The sequence below is a fragment of the Bos mutus genome, chromosome 22 (genome assembly GCF_027580195.1).
Source record: "Bos mutus isolate GX-2022 chromosome 22, NWIPB_WYAK_1.1, whole genome shotgun sequence".
Taxonomy (NCBI): Eukaryota; Metazoa; Chordata; class Mammalia; order Artiodactyla; family Bovidae; genus Bos; species Bos mutus.
Window position 1 is genome coordinate 44,386,975 of NC_091638.1, and position 17,677 is coordinate 44,404,651.

Sequence of the window (17,677 nt, forward strand, 5' to 3'; positions counted from 1 at the left end):
GCCACGCACACTCCTGAATCTGAGATCTTTCCCTAGGTGCACCTTGACTCCTGACTGTTCACTCTTACCTTGGGCATTTCTGTATCTACTGTGAGCTCTCCCTAGTGTGGAGAGTTTATAACTTTTCTTTCCAGTCTTTCCTAAGATTGTAACCTCCTTCCAGTCAAGAATCTGCGCCTCCCGTCTCTGCAGTCTCTATCCTGCCGCTCGCCCAGCCCTGGCTCACATCACCCCCTCCTTCTGTGGAGGGTGGAGGTGATCCCTGGTCAGCACTGCCCTCCTGACATCCGAGGGTGGGCTGTGCTTCCTAACCACGTGTGCACGTGCCGTGCACAGACCTGGGTCACTTAGGGGCCTGAGGACCCCATATACAGAGAACTCCCCCCAGTGTAGCTTGGATCTGAGAAGCCTGTAAAACCAAGTGCCATTTTCTCCCTTGGACTTTTGCTGACAGTGCAAAGAAGTTGCCTGTAAAACAAAAGAAACATACCCAGGACATGCCCCTTCTGTGGTGCCCATCTGGCCTTGACTGGCTTCTGAGATGCTGTCCTTCATGCTTGCCAGTTCCCCTGGGCTTCCTAAAGGAGCCTTCTCAGGAGGGTGCCTTTTACTCCCCGAAGCCATCTTTTGAGGCCATGTGGGTGGTAGTGTTTGGCTGGAGAGAAGGAAACTATCAGGGGACTCTTGATGCCAGATGAGATTGTTAAAAGGGACTGCAGCCAAGGTGAATGATCTGGAAGCTTGGCTGGTGGTGGAATGCAGGGGTTGGGGAAGCAGCATTTGGAGACAGCTGTCTTCTAGATAGGTTTCCTGGCACTTTCCCCAGCCAGTGGGGGTGTGATCACGTTGCCCAAAAGTCTGGACTGATGGACTTGCTCTGATGCATTGTCTTTGTCTATGAGGCCTCTTAATGTGAGGCCCCACTAAACCGCTGCCCTCCCACAAGGAACCCCCAGGCTGCATTCTTCCAAATGCGTGGAAGCCCTCTTTGGTGGGGCTTCTGTCTGTTTGAGAGGGGCTACATTCCCTGAATCTGGAGTCCGGGACATCTGGGTATGAATCCCACTTTGGCCACCTACCAGCTATGTGACTTCTGGCGTCTGGTTTAGCCTCTCTGGACCTCAGTTTACCCTGTCTGTTAAAATGTGATAATGGTAATATCCCCATTATGCCATAATAATATACAATATTATATGAAAACATATTATGATACAAAGTTACCATTATTGTATATTTAAATGTATGTAGTGTTCTTGCCTGGAGAATCCCAGGGACAAGGGAGCCTGGTGGGCTGCCATCTCTGGGGTCGCACAGAGTCGGACACGACTGAAGTGATTCAGCAGCAGCAGCAGCAAGGCCATACATGTAAATGTATAAAATACGATAATATGTAGTGCCATTGTGATGTATTAACATTACAGTATAGCAGAGCAGAAGAACCCGTCTTCCTGTTATTCTAAGATTTAGATTATGTAGGCAGAATACTTAGAACAGTCCCTGGCACAGCATGTAACTCCGTCACTGTTAATTATCATGACTGTCATTTTCTGTGGACTGCAGCGTGTGAAACAGGGACATACTGACTCAGAATGTTCTGGTATATGTTGTTGCTTTGGAAGCAGTGAAGCTCATCGGGTAATTAGAAGAGCAAAGCCCAATTATAACCTGGGAGGAGAGGGAACGGTAACCAGGGAGAAGTACTGTTCAGTTCTAAGTTTGTTTGTGTGTGTGCTTTTTTATTTAAGGGAGAAATATCTTTTCAGAAAAGCTGAGACCAACATGGTACCTAATAAGAGAAGAGTATTAAATCTAAATAACCGCCCACATTTGCTCTGTTTGTCTTGCGAGGTTATTAGCCTGGGTTTCCATTGTATGCGTGGGTAAGGAGGAGGGTGAGACAGAAGAAGGGGGTTAGATGCAAAGACACGTCGGGCGGGAGTTCCCATCTGTTTCAGCCCGTTGTCCCAGCTCTGCTGTGGGCACTGGGCGGACATCTGCTGAGAACTTATAAGTGACAACACTGGAGTCAGAGCCCTCCTCTCGTCTTGGCTCTGTGTGCTGGGTATTATCTCTCCTGGTTTGCACATAAGAATATGAAAGCTCAAGAGCTTCAACCTTGGGCTCAGGGTCACACAGCTAATAAAATGCTGTGGGATTTGAGATCACACACTTGAGACCAGAATCCTGATTTCACCTGTGTGATGAGAGTCAAGTCACTTAATATTTTTTTAGGTCCCTGTTTTCTTATTTATGAAGTGGGTCCAACAGTGAACCCCAGCTCCCAGTGGAGAGTAGTGACTATAACTGCTCAGCATAAGCTGTTTTAAGTTCTCAGTGCCTGTCAGCTGCTGCTGTTATTATAATTACCTTGTGTTTTGTTTGTTTATGTCTTCTGCCTGATTCAAGGGGTGGACATGATGTGTTCTGGTATGGTAGAGCCAGCCCAGGTTTTTATCAGGCCTGACATTCTGCAGAGCCTGTGCTGTGGTCACCACAAGCATCCTGCCTTGCGTTCCTGCTCACTGTGGCAGGGAGGTCAAAGAAGAGGGGTGAGTATCATGTGAAAAACCAGCACCACCGCCCTTCAGCACATCAGTGACTAAGCCTCAGGGCAAGTCCAAGGGGACCTCCTTCAGGGATGCTTTTCAGTGAAGTAGTACTTCAAGCAAACACAGCATTTGACTATTCATATAGACAGATATAGCATTTTGGGGAGGAGTCATCTATCTGCTGCTGCTACTGCTAAGTCGCTTCAGTCGTGTCCAACTCTGTGCGACCCCATAGACAGCAGCCCACCAGGCTCCCCCATCCCTGGTATTTTCCAGGCGAGAACAGTGGAGTGGGTTGCCATTTCCTTCTCCAATGCATGAAAGTGGAAAATGAAGTCGCTCAGTTGTGTCCGCCGCTCCATAAAAACGTCATAATACATGTTCCTGTGGGTATGTTGCAGTCACAAAATTAAATTCACTTTACAAGACAGAAGTAAGGCATTCCTGGCGTGTCTGCGGCCTCCCAGCCCCCTTCCCGCATCTTTCCTCTTTTGTACCGTTTACCTGCCACTTGTGTGGACCCGACTTGAACCTGCCTCTGTTGCATCTAGGGAGATTGATTAGTGCGGAGAGATTAATAGGCAAGGAAGCCAGTTCTGACTTGTCAGGCAGCAGCTGCTTAACAGTTGCCCTGTCAACCGTCCCTTTAGAAGTCCAGGGAGCCCAAGTGTGGCCTACGTGGAGGAGCAGGGACTCCCCAGCGCGCGAGCAGCAAGGGAGGGTTCCTGGCTGCGCCCGAAGCTACACACATCACCTGGGGGCCTCCCTCTGGGAGCCTCCGTTTGCGAAAAGTAAAGACTGGAGTTTGGTCTGGCTCTATAATTGCATTCAGTTTAGACTTTCGGTTTTCTTTTAAATTTTCCTGTTTTTAAAGGTGAGGGATTGACTTTTCTCAGTGACTTTGGAGCTTTCCTCCCGGGGGCCTGGGAAGGAGTCTAGAGTGTGTTTGGCTGCTCAAGATTGCTGAGCTGTAGAAAACTCCAGCCACCTCACCCTGCCTGGACCATTTCTGCAAGCATCTCTCCTTCTGATGAAACTCCATCTGAAACTGGTGATTTCCTCTGAATAATGAGTGCATCTCCTTTTCTTGTCCTCTTCCAGGCCTAAACGGCAGCGGCAGAACAACTTTCCCATGTTTCCATCTCCTAAAGACTGGAATTTCAGAGGGGTAAGTGCTTTCCCTGAGCAATCCCACCCATTACTTGTCCTCTTCTGGGTGCTGCAGAGAGGACTCAGCTGAGGTGGACTTTACTAGCCAAGTCTCCACCAAGCTTCTGTGCTTTACCACCTGGGGAAGTCATCTTTGCATCAGCGCCTGTGGTTTAATTAAAAAGCTCCAAGTGGTTCAGTAAGTACCCAGTGATGTTTGCCTGCTCTGTAGGTGTTGGGTTACAGGAAGCATCCTATGAAGAAGCCAGGAGATGTCAAGGTTGATGAAGTGGGCACTGTGGCTGTTTCGGGGGAACAAGAAAGGTGCAGAGTGAAGGCAAAAGAAATCAGAAATATACTGTCTGTACATATGTAGTTTTATGACTGTGGGGAGCTTTAGTTTACAAAAGGAGAGAGGTCTGTACGCTTTAAACATTAGATGCTGAAGGGAATCATGGAATTCTCTCAGTCACAAAGCTCTTAGACCCTTAGAGGTGTAGGGAGGGTCGGATTTAACCTTTGCTTGATGCAAAATTCTCTTCCTTTATGTAATAGTGATAATAATAGTAGTCAAAGTGGCCCATCTGTGTGTCAAATTGAATTCTAGCTCTGACTTCAGGAACCGGACTCTTGCCTGTGTAGAGTACGCTCTGAGCTCTGTATCACCAACAGGCCTTTGCATACGTTGTACCTTATGCCCAAAACAGCCTCCTGCTGCATGATACCACACTCCTGCACACACTGGACAGGCCCACCCACTTCACCCATTGGGTCTAAGCTTTGACATCACCTTCCATGGGAATGCATCGTGTCCGCCCCTTAAATCTAACCTAGAGGCATCTCCTGTGGATCCCTGTAGTTCTTTTTCTCATTGTTAAAAGATTGTTAGTTAACATGTAGTGACATTTAAGATTGGAAGCCCCAAGCATTGGAGACCTTATCAGTCTCTCTTGTTACTGCATTATCCCTGGGCCTAGCACAGTGCCTAGAACATACATACTTAAGGTGAATGAATAAGTGGAATGAATGAATAAATAAATCTCTCACATATATCTGACACAAAATTCACTTCAGATTATGTTTCAGGTTCTTTAGTCTTTCGGCAGTGTTTTTACTGGTTCAGTTCACCTTTAATATCCTACATACATCTCAGTCATTTTCCCCAAATGTCTTTTTAAAAATACAAATCATGGCTCTCTTTTAGCTAAGTTTTCAGTATGCTTTTAACTGAATACAAAGAGAAATGTGTTGGCCTCTTAAGTAGGTATGTGTGTCTTACCGAGTCTAAGTCATGTACCTCCTCGGTTGGTTATGGTTTTGTGAACAAGACCCCCATTTCTCAAAGTGTGTTCAGTTGGATGATCATAAACATTAAGTGAAAAAAAAAGGCTTGTGTGGTCCAACGGACTTGGGACACCCTGAGAGCACCAAATTAAAGTATGTTCACCATGCAGGACTTCTCAGAGCCTTCAGTGTGTTGATGCGCATGGAGACCACGTGAAGGAGAGCTGATGGAGTTTGCATGGAGCATCTCCCAAAGTCATTGGCCATAAACCTTTGTTGAAAAAATAGTGTGTACACACTTTGACAGGGTTGACATCTGTAGTTGGTTTTGAACTAAAGAGAAGTTGAACTGTTTTGAAAGTTTTTATTTTCTCTCCCTCTCTACCTTCCCTCAAGTGTACCACCCACTTCCTTCTGATTCAACCTCTACTAGGGTTGAGGTCCATCTAGGATTTGCCTGGAACTGTCCTGGCTTTAGCACTGAAAGCCCCATGTCTTGGGAAACTTCAGTCCCGGGCAAGCTGGGACAACTTGATAACCCTACCTTTGGCTAAAACTTCTTCAACTGTTTGTCCTTGAAAAATGTTTCATGAATTTTTAAGCTTGAGTCTGATTTGTAGATCTTACTGCTGAAAAGGGAACTGTTAGACACATACTTGGCTTAAGGGACGTTCTGTCTGTCACAGCCTTGCAGGGGTAACATTTAACACTAGTAATTTGCTGCAGGGGAGCAAGCAGACAACTGGCCCCTGGCTAATTAAAACCACATAGGTAACAGAATCTAATGCTTTGTTGACTTCAGAATCATCCTATCAGCCCTCAAATTCATAGCCAGCTCATAAGATTTCCCCCAAGAGTTAAAAGTGTCGAAATGACTAGAGTCTATTTAGGTGGTCAGGTCAGTTGTGTTTTTCTTGGTCTCTTGTCTTTGTTTTGATTCTTCTGGCCCCTGTGGCTTCCTGGTAAAGTTAGACAAACTGACCTCAAGACCACACCAGAGAGAGATGGTTCAGGGCCTGGCCAATTGCCAGATTCCTCTGTGGCCAAAGTCATCCCTCTGTCCCTTGGAGCATAATATTCCATGGCCTAAGGGGCGTGGAAGAAAACCCAAGCCAGTGGGAACACCGTCACTCCCAGCTCTGTAAGCATAGTTATGGTAATTGGAACTAAAGAATAAGAAGCATCCAGAATGCCAGGAGGAAAACATGGGAGGCATTATCTAATTGATACATTTTCTATAATGAAATGTGACACTCAGGCCTGCTAGACTGTTCTAGGGCAAGACATGTGTTCTATGAACTCTTCATTTTCTTCTTTATTTGGAAGGAAAGGGTTTAGAACCTCTGTGATAGCAAATTTCCCATTTTTATATATGTGGCAGAGAAAAACATTAGAAGCATTTGCATTTCCATTTCTTTTCAGCTCGTGAAGCAGAAGGAGCCTGTGTTACTTTCTCGCGTCCTGGACATGTGTGGGGTTTGGGGATAGGGGTGCGGGAAGAGATGGTGAGAAACGGATTGGAAAAGGCAAGAGGAGAAAGAACCACATGGCTCTAAATGAGAAGTGAGATGGAGACACATGAGGGCCAAGGAGGGAGCATGGGACGGGGCGCAAGGTGGGGAGAGGGAGTGGTCAATGTCTTAAGAAACAGACATTTTGGGAAAAGAGAGATGTTTCAAAATGTCAGTAATTTTAAGGAAGATCTTGCTGAGTGAGTGTATGGTAACCGCCTCCTTGTTGTTCCCTTTAGATCCACTGCAGATCTCATGACTTCTTAAAGCCTTAGGAATTGCATTTATGGTTTTCCTCTTTTTGGCTGGAGTTTCTGGCCTCCAAGAGCCTCAGGAAGGGCTGGTGACACCTGGATGACACATCTTTTCTATGTACCAAGCGGTTCAGTCCTTTCATGAGTTACTGCTGCTAATTGTTGGCTGTGTCCTTTGATTCCCATACTCCTCTAAGGAGACAGAGGCCCTGGGTGTTACAACTGCCTGGAATTTCTCTACCCTCCCTGGCCAGGGCTGGTGCTGTGCTGTCTCTCACCAGAACATGAATGCTACAGATACGTTCAAGGAGAGAAGCCAGGGGCATGGTTGTGGTTGGGACAGTTATGGCAGGAAAATTACAGGTGAGACCCGAACAGGATGGGGAGAATAAGAAGGCAGGACCCTCAGAGAGGTGGGACCCTGGGGGTGTCTCACCCTGTGTCAGCTCCTCTGGATCTGGTTCAGTTCAGTTTAGTTCAGTTACTCAGTCATGTCCGACTCTCTGAAACCCCATGTACTGCAGCATGCCAGGCTTCCCTGTCCATCACCAGCTCTCGGAGTTTACCCAAACTCATGTCCTTCGAGTCGGGGATGCCATCCATCCATCTCATCCTCTGTCATCCCCTTCTCCTCCCGCTTTCAATCTTTCCCAGCATCAGGGTCTTTTCCAGTGAGTTGGTTCTTCGCATCAGGTGGCCAAAGTATTGGAGTTTCAGCTTCAGCATCAGTCCTTCCAATGAATATTCAGGACTGATTTCCTTGAGGATTGACTGGTTGGATCTCCTTGCAGTCCACGGGACTCTCAAGAGTCTTCTCCAACACCACAGTTCAAAAGCAATAGAATGGGAAAGACTAGAGATCTCTTCAAGAAAATTAGAGATACCAAGGGAACATTTCATGCAAAGATGAGCACAATAAAGGACAGAAATGGTATGGACCTAACAGAAGCAGAAGAGATTAAAAAGAGGTGGCAAGAATACACAGAATAACTATACAAAAAGATCTTCATGACCCAGATAACTACGATGGTGTGGTCACTCACCTAGAGACATCCTGGAATGCGAAGTCAAATGGGCCTTAAGAAGTGTCATTACAAACAAAGCTAGTGGAGATGATGGAATTCCAGTTGAGCTATTTCAAATCCTAAAAGACAGTGCCATGAAGTGCTGCACTCAATATGCCAGCAAATCTGGAAATCTCATCAGTGGCCACAGGACTGGAAAAGGTCAGTTTTCATTCCAATCCCAAAGAAAGGCATTGCCAAAGAATGCTCAAACTACCACACAATTGCTCTTATCTCACATGCTAGCAAAATAATGCTCAAAATTCTCCAAGTCAACTTCAACAGTACAGGAACCGTGAACTTCCAGATGTTCAAGCTGGATTTAGAAAAGGCAGAGGAACCAGAGATCAAATTGCCAACATCTACTGAATCATATAAAAAGCAAGAGAGTTCCAGAAAAACATTTACTTTTGCTTTATTGACTACACAAAAACCTTTGACTGTGTGGATCACCACAAACTGTGGAAAATTCTTAAAGAGATGGGAATACCAGACCACCTGACCTGCCTCCTGAGAAATCTATATGCAGGTCAAGAAGTGACAGTTAGAACTGGACATGGAACAACAGACTGGTTCCAAATAGGAAAAGGAGAACGTCAAGGCTGTATATTGTCACCCTGCTTATTTAACTTGTATGCAGAATACATCATGAGAAAGGCTGGGCTGGATGAAGCACAAGCTGAAATCAAGATTGCCGGGAGAAATATCAATAACCTCAGATACGCAGGTGACACCACCCTTACGGCAGAAAGTGAAGAAGAACTAAAGAGTGTCTTGATGAAAGTGAAAGAGGAGAGTGAAAAAGTTGGCTTAAAACTCAACATTCAGAAAACTAAGACCATGGCATCTGGTCCCATCACTTCATGGCAAATAGATGGGGGAACAATGGAAACAGTGAGAGACTTTATTTTGGGGGGCTCCAAAATCACTGCAGATGGTGACTTCAGCCATGAAATTAAAAGACGCTTGCTCCTTGGAAGAAAAACTATGACTAACTTAGATAGCATATTAAAAAGCAGAGACATTACTGTACCAACAGAGTTCCATCTAGTCAAAGCTATGGTTTTTCCTGTGGTCATGTATGGATGTGAGAGTTGGACTATAAAGAAAGCTGAGCGCTGAAGAATTGATGCTTTTGAACTGGATATGGTTGGGCATTGTAAAGTTCAGAATTCTGACCCTTTATTGTGAGAATATTCGCTGCAGCTCCTCCAGTAAGCTGAGACAGAGAGTCACAGAGACAGAGTCAGGGAGGAAACTCATCCTAGAAATGTGAAAATCTCTGGACCACAACACCTGGCATTGCCTGTAGTTAACTTGAAAATATTTAACAAGACCTTCCACCTCATGCGAAGAGTCGACTCCTTGGAAAAGACCCTGATGTTGGGAGGGACTGGGGGCAGGAGGAGAAGGGGATGACAGAGGATGAGATGGCTGGATGGCATCACCGACTCGATGGACCTGAGTTTGGGTAAACTCCGGGAGTTGGTGATGGACAGGAAGGCACGGTGTGCTGCGATTCATGGGGTGGCAAAGAGTCGGACACGACTGAGTGACTGAACTGAACTATGTATGAGACATTGTTTTAGGTACTAGGTCTGAGATTTGAAAGAAATAGCAAGCAAATTTCAGGGCCATACTGGTCTTGTCTCTTTCTCCAGTGCTTGGCCTTTATACTTGCCTAAACCGTTTGGTAAGAAATGTCTGAAGCTTTGGAAGGGACTTTGAACATTATGTGTGTGTGCCTGTGTGTGCTCAGCTGCTAAATCCTGTCCGACTCTTTGCGACCTCATGGACTGTAGCCTGCCAGCCTCCTCTGCCCATGGGATTTCCCAGGCAAGAATACTGGAGTGGGTTGCCATTTCCTTCTCCAGGGCACCTTCCCAGCCCGGGGATTGAAACTGTGACTCCTGTGTGTCCTGTATTAGCAGGCGGATTCTTTACCACTGAAACCACCAGGGAAGCTCTTAATGTCGTACCCCAAACCTTTTCATTTTCAGTTGAGGAAAATAAGGTTTAGTGTATTAGTCAGGACTCTTCTGGCTGCTAGTGATAGAAACACAATTATAACAAGCTCAAGTGGAGAGGGAAATTTATTGGTTCATGTAACCGAGGGAAACTGATGGATAGGCTTCAGGTACAGCTGTATCCAGGTATACTCTCTCAGCTTTGTCACTTTTGAGGTTTTGGTCTTATGTTCTCCTATTGCACGTGAACTGTTTTAGAAGGAGGTGATGACCACAAATAGCCACACGTTTCCAGACAAAAGGGAGTTTTTGCTTCCAGAATCCTGATGTGAAATCCCAGCATAGGACTCTTATTGCCCTGGTTCCACTCACATAGTTATACTTTGGCCAGTGACTGTGGTCAAGAGCACTGGACAGAGCTTGGTCATGTGCTCCTCTGAAGGAGCTGGGTTGACAGAGTTTCATGATTGGCAGTTCTACTGGAGCCATTGAAAGTGGGGAAGGGACATTCGCTCCAAGGAAAAGGTTGTTGTTGTTAATAAAAGGTTAAAGGGCATTCATTCAACAACAAAGACACAAAATTGAATAAGACACAGTCTTCATCTCATGTACCTTAACGTCTAGTAGATGTGTAGGTAAACAAATTATTTTATCATAGCAGAATGTCAGAGTAGGAGACATATGACAGAGCTGCTTAACAGGGATTGAAAACAGAAGGTCACTAGGCCAGATAGTAAACACTCGTATTTTCAAATGATCCCTTTGTTACATGGCATGGGTAACATGCGGCCATCCATGGCTACAGCCCCTGGCACTGTTGGAGGTGAGTTGGGAATCCCTCTGGGTGTGGGAGGTCCAGATGTTTGAGGGGTCACTGGATGCCTGAAATTTAGTGCAGGGTTTAGGAAGTATGTCATATGTTTTAGGGCAAAGGTCTTCATTTATTTTTAGCCACACTTTCAGAGTTCTGTGGTCCATGTATCTATGGCTGTAGTTCTGATGGTAGAAAGTACAGTTAGGTATGTGAGACATTTGTAAAAAGATTGATTTGAAGGCCCTTCAAAGCCAGTAGAGGTTTATTCATCTTGCTGGGGTTGAAAATGGATCTTACTGGCCTTTGAAAGCGATGCTTGTTACATAGGCTTGCTGGCCCGTTGTGAGCCCCTTCCCTCCAGCCTGCCCCTGACTTCTTTCTGCATGGACTTTGGGCCTTCTCTCCCATACCCTGAGTATCTACAGTTGCCTGTTAGTCTTCTCTCTTCTTTGGCACTTTCTGGGTACATTCCTGGCACAGTTAATGCTACTTTAACTAATAACCTCCTACTCCAAGGAAGAGTTTGGTACCATCACCGAAGAGAGTCCAGTTTCTAGACAGACAGGAAATAATGCTGGTGAGGCTCAAAGCCAAGAGAATTAGGAGTAGAGTCACATCTCCAGGCAATAGGTCTGTGCCTGCTCCAGGCCGCCTGACCCACCCCCAGGCCCCATGTTTGGAAGGAAGTTGGCAAACCCTAGATGAATATTTCTTGAAGATCAGGCTGAAATGCTGCCAAATTCACAACTCATTAGAGTGACAGTCTCTAATACTCAAAACTCCCCTCGCCCCTTCAGCGTTTACCGTAGCCTCACCCCTCTTTTGCCAAAGAAGGTGGCATGGCTTTTTCTTCTCTCGCAGCCTCGGTTTGTACATTTACCTACATTATTTAACATCAGCTCCAAGCAAGGCTGTGGCAGTGCTGCGTGGTAGATAGTACCTGTCCCATTTCGAATATGAGGAAACGGAGCGCACACCTGCTCGCTGCCTGAAGTCACAGCCACGGTGAGTGGCAGAGCCAGCTTGAGAGCCTGGGATGGGCTTTCCCCAGGCAATGGGAGCCTGTTGCCCTTCTAAAAGAAAGCGGATTACACATACCTTGATTTCAGAGAAAGTTAGGCATGACCATCTTTTTAACAGTGCTAGAAACAAGGGACAATTCCGTGGTAAACTTGTCATCACCTCAAATCCTTTTTAGTTACCTTCTGCTCCCTTGAACTTTTTTGTTTCTGTTTATTTTTTTGTTGAAGTATGTGTGTGCTAAGTCGCTTCAGTTGTGTCCGTCTCTTTGCGACCCCATGGACTGTAGCTCACCAGGCTCCTCTGTCTATGGAATTCTCCAGGCAAGAATACTGGAGTGGGTTGCCATGCCCTTCTCCAGGGGATCTTCCTGACCCAGGGATTCAACCTGTGACTCTTATGTCTCCTGCATTGGCAGATGGGTTCCACCTAGGAAGCCCAAAGTGTTGAAGTATAGTAGATTACAATATTGTGTTAGTTTCAGGTGTATAGCAAAGTGATTCAGTTATATATATATTCAGTTATATATATATATAAATCTAAAAATATATATATACATTATATGTATTATATATAAATATATACATATATATGTATATATAATTATATATATACGTATATATATGTATAATTTTTAGATTTTTTCCTATTATAGGTTAGTATAAGATGTTGAATGTATCTCCTGTGCTTATAACACTAAATCCTTATTGTTTATCTACTTTATGTAGTATGTATCTGTTGATCCCATGTTCCTAATTTATCCCTGCCTGCCTCTCTTTCCCCTTTGATAACCATAAGTTTGTTTTATATGTTTGTGAGTCTGTTTCTGTTTTGTATATATATTCATTTGTATTATTTTTTAGATTTCACACATAAGTGATATCATATATATCTTTCTCTGACATTTCACTAAATACAGTATACATTTCACTAACTATAGTATTTTCTAGGTCCATTCATAATGCTGAAAATGGCAATATTTTATTCATTTTAATGACTGAGTAGTATTCCTGTGTGTGTATGTTCAGTTTTATGTATAAAACTGAATTACTGTACACCTGAAACTATAATCAACTATATATATATATATATATATCACATCTTCTTAAGCCAATTGTCTATTGATGTGTGTTTGGGTTGTTTCAATGTCTTGTCTATTATAAAAAGTGCTGCTATGAATATTGGGGTACATGTATCTTTTCAAACTAGAGTTTTTGTCTTTTCTGGAGTGGAGTTGCTGAATTGTATGATAGCTCTATTTTTTGTTTTATAAGAAGTCTCTATACTGTTTTTCATAGTGGCTGCACCGATTTACATTCCCACAATAGTATGGAAGGTTCCCTTTTCTCCGTATTTTCTCCAGCATTTATTGTTCATAGTCTTAAGTGATGATGGCCATTCTGACCAGTGTAAGGTGATACCTCATTGTAGTTTTGATTTGCATTTCTGTGGTAACTAGTGATGTTGAGCATCTTTTCATGTGCTTTTTGGCCATCTGTGTGTCTTCTTTGGAGAAATGTCTATTTAGATCTTTGGCCTGGTTTTTATTGAGTTGTTTATTTTTTTGATATTGAGTTGCATGAGCTGCTTGTATATTTTGGAGATTAAGCTTTTGTTGTTCACACTGTTTGTAAATATTTTCTCCAATTCCATAGGTTGTCTTTTTGTTTTACTGATGGTTTCCTTTGCTGTGCAAAACCTTGTAAGTTTGATGATGTCCCATTTGTTTATTTTTGCTTTCATTTCTATTGCCTTGGGAGACTGATCTAAGAAAATATTGCTACGATTTATATCAGGGAATGTTTTGCCTGTGTTCTCTTCTAGGAGTTTTATGGTGTCATGACTTATATTTAAGTCTTTAAACCAATTTGAGTTTATAATAGATGCCTTTTGATGTGAGGTGCCCCTTCGAAACGAAAAACTGTCTCTCATTTCCGCTTAGTCTTCTTGTCTCATTTCCCTTCAGACAGTGGAGAAGCCACCCTGTGAAAGACACCTGTGAGGAAAAGCCCGTGTCATCTTCAGTGTGCTGACACCAAAACTATGCCAGGCACATTGAAGCTCATTTTTAGACTCAAAAGTGGTTTCTTTTTTGGCCGTATGTGAGGTCTATGGGGACAGCGGCTTGTGCACCACCTGTGCAAGCTCTGTACTTCTGAGACAGAATTTATAGATGCCTTTGTTTATTTTATACAGCTGTCAACTCAGTTATTCCCTTTTTGTTCCAGAATTATACAAGGTAAAAGATGCGTTTGACTGTGGTCTTTTTGGTTACTTAGGAGATCTTTCGGGTGATAGAATTTGACTCAAATTAGCTTAAACAAGGAGAGTTTCAAAAATTATAGAGGTCTCCAGATATTTCATGGAATGCAGCAGGATCTCAGAAATCCCTGGAAGCAGCACCTGAAGCCCATGAGGGTTCCCAATTCCTCTGTTGTTTGCTGCATTTTTTCTGCAGACTAACTTCCATACTGTGGAAATGCAGCCATCTGCAGAGTGACAGCTTTTTCTCTCTCAGAGCCAAAATTACTGGTGGGGAAGATTTTGATTGGTTCAGCCTGGGTCAGGTGGATACTCCAAGCCCAATCAGCTGTGGCCACAGTGTGGAGTCTGCTCTACTGGCTCCTGTGGTAACCATAGTAACAAGGGAGCGAAGGGGCAGTTTCCATAGGAAGGGGAGAGGCACTGGGCAGATACAACAATTCTTGTCTACAGCAGTCTTTCCCATCTCTCATCCCATAGTAAAGGGTAATCACCCTGATGCCCAGGGTCTGACTGTCAAATAAACAAAACTTCTAACCCCTTTTTTTCCCATGTTAGCTAGAAGTAGTCCTTTTGGTTATTGTTTTTTTTTTTTTTTCAGTCCTCAGAATCTGAAGTGGGAGCAAGAATAAACTGCTCATAAGACATAAGGCATAGTAGTCCTCTGGATTAATTGAAATAATAACAGATCCTGGACAATTGCATTCTGAAATGGCTGTTATTAATTCTGTTACCATTGGGTAACATTGGAGCTAGGGGTTTTATTTTTATTTTATTTTAAAAAAATGTTATTGAAGTGTTACAGATGTACAATGTGTTAATTTCTGCTGCACAGCAAAGTGATTCAGCTATATATATATAGTCTTTTTCGTATTCTTTCCCATTGTGGTTTATCACAGGATATTGATTTACAGTTCCCTGCACTATATAGAAGGACTTAGTTGTTTATCCACTCTGTATATAATAGTTCGCAGCTGCTAATCTCAAACTACCAGTGCTTCCTTCCCCATCACCCATTCTTTGGCAGTCACAAAACTATTCTCTATGTCTGTAAGCCAGAAATGTTTCTATGTTTAGTTGTGTTGCATTTTAGATTCCATGTATAAGTGATATCATATGGTATTGGTTTTTCTCTTTCTGACTTACTTCACTTAGTATGATAATCTCTAGGGCCATCCATGTTGCTGCAAATGGCATTATTTTGTTATTTGTATGACTAAGATTCCATTGCATATATATACCACATTTTCTCTATCCGTTCATCTGTTGATGAACATTTTGGTTGTTTCCATGTCTTGGCTATTATAAACAGTGCTGCTATGAATGTAGGGGTGAATATATATTTTCAAATTAGAGTTTTATCAGAGTATGTGCCCAGGAGTGGGATTGGTAAATCATATGGCAACTCTATTTTTAGTTTCTTGAGGAACCTGCATGCTGTTTTCCTTAGTGGCTACACCAATTTACACTCCCACCAACAGTGTAGGAGGGTTCCATGTTCCCCATACCCTCTCTAGCACTTATTATTTGCAGACTTTTTAATGATGGCCGTTCTGACTATGGTACCTCATTGTAGTTTTGATTTGCATTTCTCTAATAATTAGTGTTGATGAGCATCTTTCAGTGTGCTCATTGGCCATCCATATGTCTTCTTTGGAGAAATGTCTATTTAGGTCTTCTAGTCAGGGGTTTAAAATAGAAGGTGGCCCAAGGATCAGTCTCAGTATTTCTTTGTGTTTTGTTGCATTTATGACTTTTCATGGAGGTTTTATTTTTTGTTCCAGTCAAATTTAACATTCATTATGCAAACAATATCATGGCAGTGATCTCATCACCTCTGAAAGGCCATCTTGCTATTTGAAGGCATGGGAGGGGATGGTGATGTTGAGAACTGAGGGGATGCACCAATTTGGAACATTGATTTTCTGAATCTGAACCTCTCCCTTCACATTTTCTTTTTCCCTCCACGATAGATTTTACATTCTGTTTCCTGCTCACTTCAAAAGCTGTGGATAGGAGTTGAAGCCTCACTTTTCTTCTTTCCCATCATCTTCCTCTTCAAAGTAACGTGGTACATTTAATGGATTGGACGACGTTTAACTCATTGTGACTCTAAACAGTGCCTTCTTTTCTTTTTCATTTTTGTCTGCAAAGCTTGGCATGTGGGATCTTTGTTCCTTGACCAGGGATTGAAGTCGAGCCCCGTGCATTGAAAGCATGGAGTCTTAACCACTGGACTGCCAGGGAATGGCCCCAGTGTTCTTTAAATGCTCAAATCACATTGTCTGTTTAAAGCAGTTGAAACATAGAAGCAAGGTGGGAAAATGGAGTAAGTTAACTCCCAGCAGAGAGGATGCAGATGGGAAGGAAGGGTCCCTCCAGTATCCCAGGGTTCACAATGCTGGTGTGTCCCCTCTCTCTCCACTGCATTGGCCTTTCTCTCTGACATGGTTGCAGGACCAGAGTTGAAGTGCAGGCAGGCAGTCTACAGACTGAAGGTGCCCTGGGCCACTGACACACACTTGCTTTATCATAAAACCTCAGAGACAAACATAACTGGTCAGCAGTAGCAGCTTGCCAATTAGCTAGCTGAACAGCTGGCTGATTTCTATTTCATTTGTGTTTCTTGGGCAGAAGGGATGTGGGGTCAGGATGAAGTGTTTCCAATGGGCAGCCAGACTAAGACCTCATGTATTTTAAGTGCTCATATATATTTAGTACCTCTGTGCAGTTAGTACCTCAGAAGTCTCACGCATATTTAGTGCATAACAGACATTCTGTAACCAAGTGGCTCATGAATAATCGGTATCTTTTGATCCTTTCACCGTTTCATATCTTTGTTTACCACACACATGTTCTACTTGGTGACCACTTATTTATACTTAAGATGTTTCTATTATTGAAGATGAATAAGTGTTACAAACTTATTCATTTTTAGTAATTAAAATAAATATTCTCTAAAAGCAAATGCTCGTTACAACTTGATTGCCTAGAGCTCATTTTTAAATGGTCTATTTTCTTTAGGCCTGATGATGAAAATTCTTCCCTTGCTTGATTTTTGGGCCTCCCAGCCTTGTCCTTCCTTATGCAAACTCTCCTTATGCAAACGCCATCTGACACTGGAAATCTCAGTGAACACACCTCGTGAATGAGCCTTTTTGACCATGACTTTCACATGGTCCAGCTGGTTTAGACGCTTTAGTAGCAGCATGGCCCACCCCTGCCATGACCTCCTGGTTAACACACGTTCAGGGAAGAGAAAAACATACCATACAGCAGAATGGTGCTAATGTATAATGTGTTTTTATATCCTCAGGGCTGGTTTGACCTTTCATCCATTTGGGAAAAGACAGGGAATTAGGCCTATTACTTTTTTATGGACAGATGAAGGCTTGCTTAAGATCATAGTTCTGATTTGAGGAAGTTGTGATAGAGGTGTATCAGATGTGTATTTCATTTATGTAGGTTCAGCTAAACCTGCTCATAGAAAAGGAGTGTTGGATGGAGTGGCAAACCTGCTTTTTCCTCTGTTGATCCTAGTAGGGTGATGGTGATTCTAGACCTTGATAGGGATTTATTGTGCTGCATTCCCCCTGAACACAAGCAACAGCTTTGTCAGGAGCTCACCTGGAGATGTATATACAATATTTGTTTTAGCAGTAAAGTAGGAACTCTTAGGGCTCACTGAAATCATTCCTTGGATATGTGCTTGCAAAGTCTCTTCAGTCATGTCTGTGACATGACTGTTTGTGACCCCGTGGACTGTAGCCCACCAGGCTCCTCTGTCCATGGGATTCTCCAGG

General features: G+C 43.4%; 1 protein-coding gene across 4 annotated transcripts in view; it reads left to right on the forward strand.

Moving 5' to 3' along the window:
• ARHGEF3 (Rho guanine nucleotide exchange factor 3) overlaps window positions 1-17,677 on the forward strand; it is a 312,998-nt gene that overhangs the window by 98,254 nt on the left and 197,067 nt on the right. For all 4 annotated transcript variants that reach the window (XM_070360298.1, XM_070360300.1, XM_070360301.1 and 1 more), the window contains one exon: window positions 3,651-3,717. In XM_070360298.1, the coding sequence (XP_070216399.1) occupies window positions 3,651-3,717 (67 nt within the window). The remainder of the gene's footprint in view (window positions 1-3,650; window positions 3,718-17,677) is intronic.